The sequence below is a fragment of the Lampris incognitus genome, chromosome 2, assembly GCF_029633865.1.
Source record: "Lampris incognitus isolate fLamInc1 chromosome 2, fLamInc1.hap2, whole genome shotgun sequence".
Classification (NCBI taxonomy): domain Eukaryota; kingdom Metazoa; phylum Chordata; class Actinopteri; order Lampriformes; family Lampridae; genus Lampris; species Lampris incognitus.
Genome location: NC_079212.1, coordinates 127,558,994 through 127,575,484, shown reverse-complemented (window position 1 = coordinate 127,575,484; position 16,491 = coordinate 127,558,994). Strand labels below are relative to the sequence as shown.

Below are 16,491 nucleotides of genomic sequence, written 5' to 3'. Positions count from 1 at the left end.
ATCGACAAGATAATTGTAGCCTCGAATTCCATTTCAAACGTCATTAAGTTTCAAAGCAGGATTTGTCACTTTGCCCAGCGAGGAAGAAAGTATGAGAGGTGAAGGAAAGACAAAAGAAAAAGAAACAATTACCACTATTTCACTGTGGACACCATCAATCTATGAACAATCTCTCAGCTTGTCAGGGGGCGGGGAGGGAATCGCATGTCAACTCTGCAACTTTTCATTCCAGTTAGTAGTATTCAGTAATAAGATTGCAGTGCGCTCTCCAAGGAAGGGTGGCCATGCCTAAATGGGTTAACCTCTGAGCCTGTTTAATTCCTCTTTAATTTGAAAACTAATTCCAAATCCTAATTGCTTTTCCACCAAATCTGCTGGAGCCGAAAATTTCCTTGTGGCCTGCACGCATGTTGTTGGCCGTTTTGGTCATGTGGAAGAATACGGGGCGTTGAGATTGTGGGTGAGGTCTCTCTGCTGCCCTGAACATCAGCCAGCCAGGGTCAACATCTGCCTCACAATTAGAGAAAAGTCAGGGGAGGATGAAGGGTAGGTGCATGGAGAGAGACAGCAGGGACAGACAGGCAGGTAGCTAACAGATATATTTAAATATATATATATATATATATAGAGAGAGAGAGAGAGGGAGAGTGAGAGACTGCTGGGCAGGAAGAGAAAGAAGGATTTATACATACAGAGCGCTAAAGCAGATGCACAAGGGGATAGGAAAACATCCGAATGAAAAAATATATTGAGAATCATCAGAGGGTAATTATCATTAATGGAGAGAGAGAGAGATTTTGCATGGCAAAAATGACAAATGGTAGCAGTAATATAAAGATAGACAGAGAGAGAGAGAGCAAGAGAGAGAGAGTTGAATTGAATTGAAATGAATTGAGAGAGAGCGAGAGAGCAAGTTATGAGGGCAGGAACAGAAACAGCTTAATATCTCAGGGATAAAGGGAACACAAAGTCTGGCAGTTGCACGGCCTCCTCTAAAGGCCTTGTCTCTTCTCTGAGGATTGGCCACAAATGACACGCCACTCCACCCACACCTTCTTGCACAACTGGCCTCATGAGGCGTTAGAGGCACTCTACCAACACAAAGCAGCCGTTAGAAACGCTGGGCACAGAAACCGAAGCAGCAACTATAAAATGGTCACAATTGGTAGCGCTTTTACAATACAATGCAAAACCATTTTAATATAATAAACTTTCTATGTGTACACACACATGGGTATTTACAAAGACACAAAGCCTTAGTCCATTATCCCACGGAGGTTCGAACTGAAACATCCATTGCTCCCTTCCTTTCCTGCCCCCAATTAGCCCCCCCAGGACAGATGGAGAGAGGAAGTCTTTTAAATCTCTTTACAACTGTTAGCAAACTCCTGAGGAGAGAGAGAGGGGGGGGGCACCTTGTTTCCCAACCCCCCTCGGGATAGCAAATGTACTGTGAGAGGAACACATTCAGCCGGTTTTGATCCTGCACTCTAATTTCAGAAGGCTTTTAAAAAAAAAAAAGAAAAAAAAAAGGTGAACAACTTCCTGTCAGGTACAATGAGAGAGGGAAGTGGAAGGGCAGCACATTACAAAACAGATGTTATAAGAGCAGTTTGGACTTGCAGTGGAGCACCTATCTATTATGCCATGCTGGCTACCATTGATTTCTGACCCATTTAGAGCAGGTTTTGTGTTTTGACGTTTGTTTAATATTGCAAGCTCATTTATGGCGACAGGCATGGGTGCAAGTCCATGAATACTGGGATGGCATCCAGCGCTTTACCTGTGCCCCCGTCCATAGGGTTAGTGGCTGTGTCCGGAAGGGCATCAGATGTAAAATGTTATATTAATATTGCAAGCTCGTTTCTGCATGTTGGGAGGATGCCAGCGGTGGTTCTTCTAGTGTGTGTGTGTGTGTGTGTGCTATTGTTTTGAGTGTGTGCTTGGCTCTTGCCCATCACAATACATCATAATAAACATACCTGTGTGGGTTCCTGGCTCACAAATACAGTGACTTCCAGGTCTCTGAGGGCCAAGCTACCACAAAAGATGCCCATTCAAATCCCATCATCCCTTTTGTTCACTCAACTGTCTCATAATGAGAACAGACGCAGATCAAATAGCTCCATTTTGTTATTCGGGGTAATTGTTTGATTACCTCGACGGATAATGATTCTATTAGCTGCCAGTGCATCTCGTGCTCGGGAGAACGACACACGACGACGGCGTCTCGAACCTTGCATCGCCGGCGGATTGATCAGATCACGCACTACGTTGCATGTGTTGCCAGCGATAAGGGAGATGCCCTGCGGGTCTCTCCTCTCTTTGATGGCTTCCACGCAGCAGCGAGATGGAAAGATGTGTGTTGTAGCACATCTGAGACACTTTGATATCTAGGTCTTCCAGATACCGAACGCGATACTGCTGGAGTGTAGCACATATCCTCAAAACCCCATGTTTGCTCGGCATTCGGTGTTTGGTAAAAAAAAAACAAAAAAACAAAAACAAAAAAAAAACAAACATTTTGCCCGAAGGTGCCAACTATTCTCATTACTGGGGAGCATTAAACAGCGGTGGGTTTTAACGAAAGGAGTTTTTTTTTTTTAAAAAAAGCAAAAAGCATAAAAATGTCCCCCGAACATGTACTAGAGATGACTCTAAGATGAGTCCGCATACTCCGGTTTTCTCAGACTAAATAGCCAATTAGACCGCCGTAATACCGTGACCCATTTTCTGCAATTAAAATTTGTCTGTTCATAGTTCAAAGACTGTTAAGAGGAAGAAAGCACTTTGCTTCATCCTGCATGTGTTGACAGTATTTTATCAACATCTCACAACACCTTACACAGTGACTGTACCCCAGAAACAAATTCTACTTGGCAGTAATTGCTTGGGGAGCAGAACAATTATAGATGTAATGTGTTCCTTGTTAATTAGCGCCATGGCTTACGTTCTGTTCAAATAGAGCTGTATTTAAACACGTTGTCCTTCTTTGTTCCCTCTCTGTGAAAGGTGCAATGTAACAGTTGCTGAATCAAAACCGAGGCATGTACAGTAGCTTTTGGACTGTCTGGTTGTCCCCACTAATTAGGAGCTTTGTATAGAGACTTGCGCTCCAGTGAGGAGAAGCAAGTGTTCACACATGCACAAACACATGGGTGCATGCGTGCGTGCGCGCACACACACACACACACACACACACACACACACACAAAACATGGGCACACAAGCACCAGCACATTCACTCCCATATTCCCACATGCACATACACATGCACGTACACATACACACACACACATATACACATACACAGTTTCCTGCATTGTTTTCAACGCCCCCTGGGATTTAACTTTGCAGCAGAGCAATATCTGAACAGCAGGAAGACAAACACAGCTCCTCGGGGTCTGATTGTTAGAACAGGAGTTCTTCCAGTCGAAACATGAGAGGTACTTGTGCATTCTGCTTGTTTCAGGCTTTGCACTGACCACAACTCCATTCTGTTATTTTGAGGGGATTTCTGGTTACATCTCTCCATGCTCTGCTGGGTCGGCTAATGATGTATCCAACCAAGGTAACACAAACATCTCACAGACCTCCCCTCACTTAAACCAAGGGTAAAACTTTAAGATTCATGGTAAACTTTACACAACGTTCTGGTTGGCGACGTATGAGTGGAGGTATAAGTCAATATAAGGCCAGGTAAGGCAGGTTTCTAACTTTTTTTTTTTTCCTTTTTGAGGGACCTCAAAATAAGATTACCGAGCTTCAAAGGCCCTTCAAATAACTGGACGTCTACGGCCCCTCCAGGGCTTATACCTGCAGCTGAATGCAGCGGTGTCTTTGTGGTGTGAGCCTCTCAAAAGCTAACGATGAAAATTAAATATTTAATATTGCCAGCAAACAACATACAAAAATGCACAAAAAAAAATCTTTGCACTTCTGACGCAGTCCTATGAAACTGCTGATTGCATTAGCTAACACCTGAAAGGTAGGATATCTGAGGTAAGGAACATAAGTCTGACGTAAGTAACTTTCAAGATGAACTCTGCACCTACCTGCCTGTGAGCTACCTTACTACAAGGTGAAGTTATTTCTGATCAAAGTAGCATATCTTGAAGAAGTAGGCAGCGAGGTCTTCTGTACTCAGTGGAGGCTTTCATAAGGGTCACTGATAACAAAATAAGTATTTTTTTTGTTGGATTATTCCCTTTTTCTCCCCAATTGTACTTGGCCAATTGCCCTAGCTGTCCCATACGCTGCTCCACCCCTTCTGCCGACCCAGGGAGGGCTGCAGACTACCGCATGCTTCCTCCGATACATGTGGAGTCACCAGCCGCTTCTTTTCACCTGACAGTGAGGAGTTTCACCAGGGGGACGTAGCGCATGGGAGGATCACGCTATTCCCCCCAGTTCCCCCTCCCCCTCCAAACAGGCGCCCCGACCGACCAGAGGAGGTGCTAGTGCAGCGACCAGGACACATACCCACATCTGGCTTCCCACCCGCAGACACGGCCAATTGTGTCTGTAGGGACTCCTGACCAAGCCGGAGGTAACACAGGGATTCGAACCAGCGATCTCGTTGTTGGTAGGCAATGGAATGGACCACTACGCTACCCGGGCGCCCTAACAAAATAAGTCTACGACTTGCAGAGGAAGTAAGGAAAACTGCTCGGCGAATCCATCAGCACAAAGTTGACATGTAATATGAAACAACGCCTTACTGTAGGAAAAGTTAATTGGCGATCTTAGTTCACATAGTTAATCCCATAGTTAATTATTCTGATATTTTTGATGAGTAGCCTTACAAGCGCTAGCCACAGCAAACTGTGTTGCAAATAAAGCTAATGCGTAGCAGAGTTGCTGTGGCTATATGAGGGCATGCTTTATTTCACAGAATTTGAAGTGGCTTGCATAATCAGCATGATTACCGCAATAAGTCGCAAGTGCTTCCAAAGTCCTCACAAAATTTGTATTTCTCTTCGTCTCCCACTCTCTTTTTCTCTGAAGAGTGTGGGCGATTGGGTGCATCCCCTTTTCCCACGTGCTGAGCATGCACAAGCAGAGAGAACAGGGACAGATGGGGTAGCGCAAGGGGAGACTGTTCTCTACTTAATAGATCGTGGATGGTGACATTTTCTTGGACAGAAATAATAAGAAAAAAAAGAAAATTAAAGCAAAACTGTTAAAATAGGATTCCACATAGCTGCCCATACAGGTGAAAGCTCTGTATGGAAAGTGCTGTATAAAATGAAAGTCAGACATATCTATGTAATCCAGTGAGTCAAGTAAATTCTTTATGAGACAGTACAAGTCTGTTTCATGCCATAAGCAATCATTCTTACCAGGTTTGGATCCTTCGGCTACAGAGCCATTGTAGACTTGGTTCTGAAATTCAGGTCTGTTGTCATTCATGTCGATTACATAGATGTACAGATCTATAGGATTCTCCACCTGGTTGCCATTCATGTCCACTGCATGAGCTCGAAGCTGCAAATATTCAAATCAACACGTGCACACACACACACACACACACACACACACACACACACACACACACACACACACACACACACACACACACACACACACACACACACACACACACACACACACAGGAGAAGAAATGAATGATTAGCATCCCGCTCTGGGTATGAATTGACACAGTGTCCAGATCAACTGGCTTTGACAACAGCATGCAGCCTTGATTGATGTGAAACCCAGCAGGGTGAGTTTGGAACAGAACTTGCAGAGCTCAGTTAGAGCTCAACATTGACTTTTTGTGAATTGGCAACTTCACTGGACTGGCAAATATTCTGTTTCTTTTTCTGCCGGTAGGCAGGGGTATCCTGTTGGCATCTTGGCATGGACTGCAGCTGACACTGAGAGGGACAAAGTACTGGACTGTTCAAAGTATAAAAACAGCACCTATTCTGTTATCAGCACAGCCAGGGGTCCAGAAAATACCAGCGAGGTGTGGCTGCTCATACAGCAGCTTCCCTTTGTTTGAGGAGGATGTTTGTCTTGGCTGGTTTAGAAGAATCCAGCCATTTGGTTTGGATGTCTCTCACCAATGAGCCAATTCACGAAAATTCCCCCAATCAGACAGACAGCTCAGAACAAACCCGTGGAAAAAAAAAGCAGTGTCACATGGTTGAGGAAGATGGAGAGCGAGGGACTCTCTTGAAACAAAGGAGACAGGGGGAAAAGACAAGGTGGGGTACTTTAAGAGTTAGGACAGACAAAATGGATAATTATCTGCAACCAAGACTTTTAATCTCCATAGCTGCTCTTACACACTCACTTTCTCTCCACCCTCCCAGCCATATCTCACCAAGGACAACTCTACATAATGGCAGCAAAACCTTAAAATATTGTGCGCAATCTCTCACGTTACTATCTCTCTCATTCATTCATTCACTCATTCGTTCATTCACTCATTCATCCATCCATCCATCCATCCATTATCCAAACTGCTTATCCTTATTCAGGGTCGTGGAGATGCTGGAGCCTATCCCAGCAGTCATTGGGCAGCAGGTGGGGAGAGACCCTGGTCAGGCCGCCAGACAATCACAGGGCCAACACACACACACACACACACACACACACACCTAGGGACAATTTAGTACTTCTGGTTCACCTATATGTCTTTGGAATGTGGGAGGAAACCGGAGCACCCGAAGGAAACCCATGCAGACACGAGGAGAACATGCAAACTTCACACGGAGGGTGACCCAAGATGACCCCTGAGGTGGGACTACCCCGGGGCTCGAACCCAGGTCCTTCTTGCTGTGAGGTGACCGCGCTAACCACTGCACCACCGTGTCGCCCCACTATCTGATTCAACCACATTGAAATTCATGCTCTTGGCATAGAAATATACAATTGGACGGTAATTTCCCTTTGTAGGGGAGGTGGCAGGAGTAAGCAGGGCCTTCTTGTTGGGATCCGAATAGTTTGTGCGAATGTCTGACAGAACCTATCAACCACTCTATTCATATCTGCAATATGACAGAGGAGCGAACGGCGACAAGCGACTGAGAGCTACAGCGGCAATACTTGCCTTCACTGAACCATGACTCTCTGAGGTTTTCCGTTTCTGTCTCTGGTTTTGTGAACGCGTAAACAGATATTCTCCAGCTGAAGCGTGCACAGATGCCAATAATCATCAGATACATGTTTACAGAAATTAACACAGCGACAACCACACAGATGCACGTTCACAAGCACACATGAACCAGTCAAAAGATCTCTCTTTAGCCACTTAATGGTCCTCAAAATGCTGGTTTTCCATAGGCTGGAGCACAGCAAACAAACATGGAGAGTAACTCCACCAAATGAGCAGGACCGATCTGTTTTGTCAGCTGTGAGTGCTTCTCTCTGAGGGACGAGGGGCTGCGTTTGTCCACACGTGTGTGTATGTGTTTGTGGCAATGCATGTGTGTAGGCCTGTATTTGAATATTGGGGTCTTTCCATTTCTGTGCAAAAGTTATATAGGAACAGTATGTGTGTGTGTGTGTGTGTGTGTGTGTGCGCGCGCAAAATCTTTTATTTCTGTGTGTCCATGTCTGTATGTGCCCCTCTCTCTCTCTCTCTCTCTCTCTCTCTCTCTCTCTCTCTCTCTCTCTCTCTCTCTCTCTCTCTCTCTCTCTCTCTCTCTCTCTCTCTCTCTCTCTCTGTTTGACAGAGGAACTGGAAATGTGATCTTGGAGAAGCATGTGGAGTGCATCGACAGCAAATATGTGTGTGTGTGTGTGTGAGTTGAGCTGACATCAGTATTCAATGGGTTTGGCCTTGGATTGGCTTGAACCGAGCGTAGAGAAGGGAGCTCAGACAATGCCACTGAGGCAGCCAGTGTCATCACATGGGTGGGAGACTGGCTGCTGTCTCCCAGGCACGACTTGTTGGTGACTCTATCCTGATACACACATGCAGGATTAAACACACAGACACACCCGACATGCGTGTACATAAATGTTCTCAAAATCATGCTGACCCTCACCCCCCCCACACACACATGCACACACAATTGTTTCGCTATCTGACTGCAAACAGCAGTGCTGTCTGACAAAACAGACGCTAAGGGCTAACACCCACTCTCCCTACCTCACAGTTCACTTCCCCTGCCGTAAGCCTGTCAAAAACAGCAGCCTCATCTCTCTTTTCACTTGAACCTAAAGCTAACAAGCAAAGTTTGGTCTGAAAGAGCTCAGCAGTGCTAGGAGCATCCTCTCAAGTTAAGAGAAAGTAAGCAATAGACTTAATTTCCCCTGAGCCAAACATTGGCTATGTTCTCCTGCGGTAAATCATAGCTATATCAAATCACCAGCCGGACAGCTCCGCGGTGCCTAGATAGGAGTTGCATTCAACTTTGTGTGCACTCAACCTAGGCTGCTGTTTGGTTGTGAGATGTGTCAAATAAGAACTGTTTACCGAGCCACCGCCCTTTCTTGGGAACAATAACCTGCCTTCTCTATCGATCCCAATTTGCCACTTGAGTGGAGGAGCAGGTATAGAGAGACCAAGGCATAGGAACATATGGAAATACACACACACACACACACACACACACACAACAGCCCGAGCAAAAGCGAGTACAATAATAGAGACTGATCGCTGGAATGACAAGCGGCTCATTCAGAACAAAATGGACCAGAAGGAACGGGCACGGATATTTGTTTTTATATTTATTATTCAGGTTATTAAATAAACAACAGCCAAGAGCTTTCTGTTTGCTTTTGTTAATACTGTGTGTGTGTGTGTGTGTGTGTGTGTGTGTGTGTGTGTGTGTGTGTGTAGTTATTTACAATGTTCATGCATATGTGAGTGAACAGAGCTGAGGAGATAGATCAGTTAAACAACATTATCCTCTAATGTTCTTCTCCAAGACAACAGAATGTTTTTGGATTGGTTGAGTGACCAAGGTCCCTGTTTGTCATGCAGACAGACTCACAGGATTGTGGGATCTGACAGCAGGAAAAACCCCACCTCAGGTCTATGGAAGCGTTAATCCCTGCCAGTCTAAATACAGCATCTAACGTACGCATGCAAATGAACAGCCTCGTGTATTCTACAAGCGCAACTGTCGTGTGAACTGCATGTGTAATTACTCAGCTATTAAATTGTTTAACCCGCAGCTCAAGGGGGGTAGTCATGAACTCAGATCTCAAGCCCTGTCTGAGGTGGTGGGGGGGGGGTCATATGGGCCAGATGTATATTAACTGTACAGCTGTCAGCCTGTGACTTCGAACAGCACAGCTGCAGAGTTCATGGGGGGGCATGCATTATTGTAGTGGTTAAGTAAAATGGGGCAGGTGGAGAGGAAGGGCGAGAGATGGATAAATACACAGAGGGGGGGAGAGAGAGAGAGAGAGAGAGAGAGAGAGAGAGGGACACAGAGGGAGATACTTTCCCAAGTTTGATCTCATCTCTCTCTCTTCATTTAATCAATATGCTTATATAATCCCTCATTCACATGCTTGAGCATAGAGTGAGCCTACGGACACACATATTCCTTCTCGAAATGTGCTTCCAGGAAATTTCAACACACATCATACTTTGCCCTATTTTACTTTTTTCTTATGTAAGAACAAAAGTCACAAGTAAATTGAAATTTCCTCGTAATCATCGGTTCATTGTAATCTAAATTGAATAAAATATTCCCTCTTGCAAGCTTTACGGTTGATTTACCCTGCAATGAAATCATGCAAAGACCAGCTAGGAATCTTAATTGGTATGAGCTGGTTTGACATGGTAGACCAGCTCAACTAAGCTGGTGTTGCTGTTGGACCAGTTGGCTGTGAGCTGGTCTAGTCAGTAGACCATCATAGGTAAATTAGTGCTAAACTGGTGTGGCTGGGGGTGTCACAGCGGCGCAGTGGTTAGCACAGTCACCTCACAGCATAAAGGTCCTGGGTTTGAGCCCCGGGGTAGCTGAACCTTGGGGGTCATCCCGGGTCATCCTCAATGTGGAGTTTGCATGTTCTCCTTGTGTCTGCGTCGGTTTCCTCCAGATGCTCCAGTTACCTCCCACAGTCCAAAGACATGTAGGTCAGGTGAACCAGCCGTATTAAATTGTCCTAGTTGTGTGTGTGTGTGTGTGTGTGTGTGTGTGGGCCCTGTGATGGACTGGAGGCCTGTACAGGGTGTCTCCCCACCTGCTGCCCAATGACTGCTGGAATAGGCTCCAGCATGCCGTTACCCCGATTGGAATAAGCGGACTGGATAATGGATGGATGGATAATGTGGATGGAAGCTGAACTGGTAGCTGGTTATCAACTTGCCTCACCAGCTATGTTTTGGAACAGCTGGTCCAGGTGGAGAGACAAGCTGGTGGCTAGCTACCATCTAAAACTGAATTTTACAGCAGGGCAAGGACCTCAAATTAGCATTTACAATTGATACAACCATGAATATTTGTATGTACAGTATCAGCCATTTGAATGTGTTGAGTAATTAATAGAACAAATGTCAATATGTCAATTGTTAATGTCATTTTAACAAGTTTTAACAAGATCTATCAATGCTGGTATATAAACACCTGCAAGCAGTGGGTCAAATCGGACAGTTTAAGATGTAATATTTGCTGCTATTGGATTACTTGGCAAAAAGGAGCCAACTTTTCAGGGGGAAAAAACTAGATGAGTGCGATGGCTTTACCAAGATAATCCACAGACCTTGTTATGAGTAGTTTAATGTTGGTGTAGTTCGGTCTAAGAAAATAGTTCCTACATGAAACTGGTCATAACAAGGTCTGTGGATTATCTTGAGTAACCGGGTCATGATGTCTGGAAAGAGACATTGCTGTTGAGTTATTCAAATGGATTTTTTTGGCGCTTTGAGCAACACAAGCCAAGAGCCTTCCAGTTCCGTTGTATTCGAGACATCTCTACAGACATCTCTACAGCCGCTATCTCCAAAACTCAGCAACTCACAGCAAAACTCTCTAGATGGACAAATAGCCCTGCGGGTAAGATGAAAAACATGTCTTTGGTTTCGGGGTGAACTGTCTCAGGCGTTACTGCAATAAAACGTATAAATTCTTGCCATTGTTTTCTTCTCAGTGTCAGTCACCTTTGAGTTTATATTTTTATAAATTATGTCCTTTTTTGTATTAACATTTGTCAATAAAACTGCTTTTCCCACACCTCTCTCAAGAGAAAAGTTAAAAATAATTTCAATAAAGTTCTGTGAATGAGGCACACACACACACACAATGTGAAGGAAAATTGGCTTGAAGTAGGGATTATCGTTTATTCATTGTGCATTTGTGTCTTTATACCATGTTGGTCAAGTCTGTTTTAAAGGAGGTCTGTGTTATCCAGTCCCAGGCTTTCTTTGAATTTCCCAGTGGGGCGTAAGGAAGGTGTGTAATGGGGGGCGGGTGTGATCTTCTCTCCCATATACCCTGCTTATCTCAAGGTACCTTGTAATACTATATGGCCCCTCTACAATGATGACCAGATGTTTAAACTAACCTATGGTGTGAGGTATAGGAGAATTTATGGTTGAAGATGACCAATTGGTTTACTGTTTCTTTGTCTAAGGAAAAGGGAATTTAAGGGAGACCCCATAACGTTGAATCAGTTCCTCTGGACACAACGTTTAGTGGGAGAAACATTTCATCATTCATCTAAGTGACTTCAGGTATCCCCACCCTTATAAACAATACAGTTGCATCACAACCAAAACCAGCGATCACTTTCCTATGCAAATTGTCATGACCATTACTTAGAATAACAATGGCCATGTGAGTACTAGGATTGGGGAATAGTTGCAATCACAGATGTACTCTTAGCCCCCCCCCCCCCGGTTCAGGGATGGTTGTTCCATCTTCACATAGATGGCCTCTTTGACTCCCTGTTCAAACCAGCGTTCCTCCCGATCAAAGATGTTCACATCCTCATCCTTGAAAGAGTGGCCGCTGGCCTGTAGATGGGTGTAGACTGTGGAGTCCTGGCCTGACTGGTTAGCTCTCCTGTGTTGTGCCACAGCCGCCACCTTGCAATGCTGTGACTGCAACTATTCCCCAATCCTCACACAGAACAGCCCTCACCTCCCAGCTCTGATGAGAACACAGTCAACAAATTTCCTCCAACATCAACTTCCAACTCCGTTTCTCTTTTCCTGCCTTCCTGTCTCTCTTCCGCTTTCTTTAACCTGCATTGCTCGTGGCAGGTAGATCTCCATCTAATTGACAGCCAGATTGACTGTGAAATCACATACTCCGCCAAGGCAATGTCTCTTTCATGGATGATGTTGGCATCACTGAGAGGTTTGAGTCTATTTTGAAGGGAACTGTGTGTAGGAACAGAGCCGGTTGTTATGTGAATGTACTCTCACTTGTGTTTTCGTTTTAGCAGAGTTAGAAAGACAGGCTGAAAGAAGGACTGACAGATAAACAGGGATGGAACCTTTTTCCAAGGATAACTGAGATACATTGAGATAGAGATCCATATACAAAGACAGAAGGCTAACTAAAGGCTAACAAAACAGACAGACAAATGGACAGAGAGTTAAAAGGGCAGAGAGACAAACAAACCAATCAAGCGGACAAACACACAGTCATGTCCTTACGTGGTAGGAAGCCCGCTCCTCTCTGTCTAGAGGCCTGGTGACGTACATCTTCCCGTGGATAGGATCTATGTTGTAGACATCGCTGGGGGGTTGATCAGCCCCAGCTCCTGTGATGCTGTAGCGGATACCGATGTCCTGATCCTGGTCTGACCGAATCTGAGGAATGACCCAGAGAATAAGATTCAATGTAAATGACTACATGGTCTGTAGAGTACTGTGGTCTAAGGAATCCCATACAAAGAAATGCACTATTCACTTTAAGAGGGATGATTCTCATAAACTATAATGATATTACAACATTGTCTGCTGTTATTGTAAACAGCAAAACATAATACCCTAGCATAAAAGGGTACATAAAGAGTACCAATAAATGAAATGTATAGGTGGCATCTCTTTGGGGTGCATTAATGTTAGCCGTTGCACTAGGTGATAAATGGTCTTTCCAGGCAAGCTCTTTGCCATAGCACATTGAACTTACATCATCAACCTTTATTTTAATAGGCAAGTTAATTAAGAGCAAACTCTTATTTACAATAACAGCCTATGTTGGGGGTAAGTGCCCCCTACATCCTCAGGATAGATCCATCCATCCATTATCTATACCTACAATACCTGAATAAGATTCGCTACTCATTATTTCTTCCATTGCTGCTATATTTGTGAGCACCCACTAGCATAAGTAAGTCTAAACAGCAACTAAAATGAATGGGGGAGATAGGGCTGAGACATGGCTAAAAATATATACTACTTTATTAATCCCCATGGGGAAATTCTTTCTCTGCATTTAGGAGCAGTGGGCAGCCGCCGTGCAGCACCGGGGGACCAACTCTAGTTCGTCTTGCCATGCCTCGGTCAGGGGCACAGACAGGAGGATAAACCCTAACATGCATGTCTTTTTGATGGTGGGGGAAACCGGAGCACCCGGGGGAAAACCCACCACAGACACGGGGAGAACATGCAAACTCCACACAGAGGACGAGCTGGGATGACACCCAAGGTTGGACGACCCCGGGGCTTGAACCCAGGACCTTCTTGCTATGAGGTGACAGTGCTAACCACTGGGCCACTGTGCTGCTCCCGCCCCCCCCCCCGAAAAAAATGACTGCAACCATGAATCAATAAGGACCTTGAGTGTCAAACTTGTACATTTTTTAGAAGCCAGCTACCATAACTGCGAGGCTTAACAACACTGACTGGCCATGTTAGTTGAACAGGACGCAATCAAAATTAGTTTCAACATGCATGTGTATTATGCGTTGATGTCACTCAGAATAAAAGAGCAAAGCTCCATGTTCGAACAAATAAAAGTCAAAGGTCAATTGCATTTGAAAAAAAAAATCCAGTATGGACACAGTATTTATAGGACTCAGTAAATACAGAAAGCTAAGTCCATAAAAATGCAATGGTTAGTGATTTTGTGAAATTCGCCCACTGTGTCCCATTCATTTTACACTTGTGCTTATAGCGCACCTAGTGGCCGCTTTCAAAGTGGCGTACCTTTCATTAAAGTGGACATGAAGCAAGAAATCAAGTTTAAACGATTTACTAAATTTATTTCCACTCTAATCAACAATTGTAAAACAAACATGACAAATGGAAACATATAAAAGAAAAAAAGAAGCCCTGTTACATTTTTAGTGTGGCAAGGGTGCCACCATCTTTATTTAGTCTTAGTGATACTTAAACTTTAGTTATATTTATCTCTAAACATTTCTTATTGGCAATGACTTATCTGTATGTTATATCCTACTTATTTACATGTTCGAAATAATTAATTCATTCATTCATCTTGCAACAGAATACCCATCATCTACGTATAACCTGTGATGTCACGTGGTTGGCTGGCTTGGCTAAGTTCACCAGATACAATGGTAGAGACAGGGGAAGAGATACAGAGACAGTGAAAGGACAGAAGACAAAAGGGAGGCCCCCTGTTGCATTGCCCCTTGATGTAAAAATGAGTTTTACAGGGTTACAGCCAAGGACAAAACAGTCCATTTTCATAAACTGCCGCTGAAACGGAGAACAGTACTGAATCATTTCTGCACCGTCAGAATTCTTCTTGCTGTCAGGTTGCGTATGCACTCGAGCCGCTACGGCGTGGAAACTGGGTGGAATAATGGTCTTTTCAGATGCTAAGCGACACTCTGCCTGCTACCCGCTTGAATCCGCAGGTTCTCAATGCGCCCCTCGTGAATAGGCAGGCAGACGAGCGCTCCGTGAGTAAATACCAAAAGCTCTATGCGTGTAACCATGGAAATAGCTTCTGTGCACTGTTGTATCCCTGCCGGATTGGTACAACAGTAGCAACATATTAAAATATATCTTCTAAAAATATTGAATAAGAGTCTATAGCTAAATAACATAACTAACACCCACAGAAAAGATCCGCCTCTCGTCCATTTTGTGGGGTGATACTGAGAAAAAAATTCCAAGACAATTCAACTCTGGAAGCGGGCGGGCATGTGCGTGAGATGAGCATGACCATGACAGTTTCATGGGATGCGCCCACTTGCTGCTTCGCCTGACAGATTGCTCGCGCCTCCCTACTTGCCCGCTCCCCTCTCATATATGATGAAATACTTAGGCGCGTCAGTCGCTCCCTATCTGAGAGGACCATACATTGTGGAGCCAGTGCGTTGGGATGAAGAGCGGGGTGACAACATTACCTGGTGTCAGTGTGGCTGTTACCCACCATATCAGAGTCCATCTAGTGTCAGGAGACTGGTCTGCCCCATGTATTGCACGGTCATGCATCATCAACATGTTGCACACATTCAGCATATGGTGGCGCAAATTCATGTTTGCGGTGGCCTCACCCAGTACCGTCCATGCAGTGTCTTTGTCCAGTCTGTATCTAAGTTTGTCTGCATTTGATTGCTGGGAGCGTTGGTGCTGGATCAGCTGGGAGAGCTTGGTCTGCTGCATCCTGTGGGTCTAGTGACCAGAGCCCTGCTGAGAGCTGTGCCCGAAGAGGAAACACAGAGAGTGGTCTGACAGGACATGGAAACGGGGCAGGCTAAGCTAACTGATAGTCTATGCAGACCGGAAGTTCTGATAACACTGGGAGCAGTCTGGCAGTGGCCTCACCTAAAAACACAGCCTTGAGACTGGGTTTTTAGTGTCGTCGTGTGGAGTGTGAGGACGTGTGTTGAAGGTGTCTGGCTGGGAGAGCTAACGTTGGACTGGCTGAGGGAGCTTGGTCTGCAGCGTCCTGTGGGCCCAAGGACCACGGCCCTGACCGGAGCTGTGCCTGCACAGAAAACACCGAGGACGGTCTCACAGGATGGGGAAGTGGGGCAGCCTAAGCTAACTGCAGTTCCGACAGTCATCCTGGCTGGCGTTCGTTCTCCTGGACAGTTATTTTATTTTATTTATTTGTTTATTTTTAGTTTAGTTAAATGTGTTACTTTGGATATACACTACCGTTCAAAAGTTTGGGATCACATTGAAATGTCCATATTTTTGAAGGAAAAGCACAGTACTTTTCAATGAAGATAACTTTAAACTAGTCTTAACTTTAAAGAAATACACTCTATACATTGCTAATGTGGTAAATGACTATTCTAGCTGCAAATGTCTGGTTTTTGGTGCAATATCTACATAGGTGTATAGAGGCCCATTTCCAGCAACTATCACTCCAGTGTTCTAATGGTACAATGTGTTTGCTCATTGGCTCAGAAGGCTAATTGATGATTAGAAAACCCTTGTGCAATCATGTTCACACATCTGAAAACAGTTTAGCTCGTTACAGAAGCTACAAAACTGACCTTCCTTTGAGCAGATTGAGTTTCTGGAGCATCACATTTGTGGGGTCAATTAAACGCTCAAAATGGCCAGAAAAAGAGAACTTTCATCTGAAACTCGACAGTCTATTCTTGTTCTTAGAAATGAAGGCTATTCCATGCGAGAAATTG

General features: G+C 44.6%; 1 protein-coding gene across 1 annotated transcript in view; it reads right to left on the bottom strand.

Moving 5' to 3' along the window:
* cdh4 (cadherin 4, type 1, R-cadherin (retinal)) overlaps nucleotides 1-16,491 on the bottom strand; it is a 107,115-nt gene that overhangs the window by 40,432 nt on the left and 50,192 nt on the right. The window contains exons 3-4 of the mRNA XM_056273451.1: nucleotides 12,575-12,730; nucleotides 5,343-5,487 (exon numbers count right to left, since the gene is read on the bottom strand). Of these exons, the coding sequence (XP_056129426.1) occupies nucleotides 5,343-5,487; nucleotides 12,575-12,730 (301 nt within the window). The remainder of the gene's footprint in view (nucleotides 1-5,342; nucleotides 5,488-12,574; nucleotides 12,731-16,491) is intronic.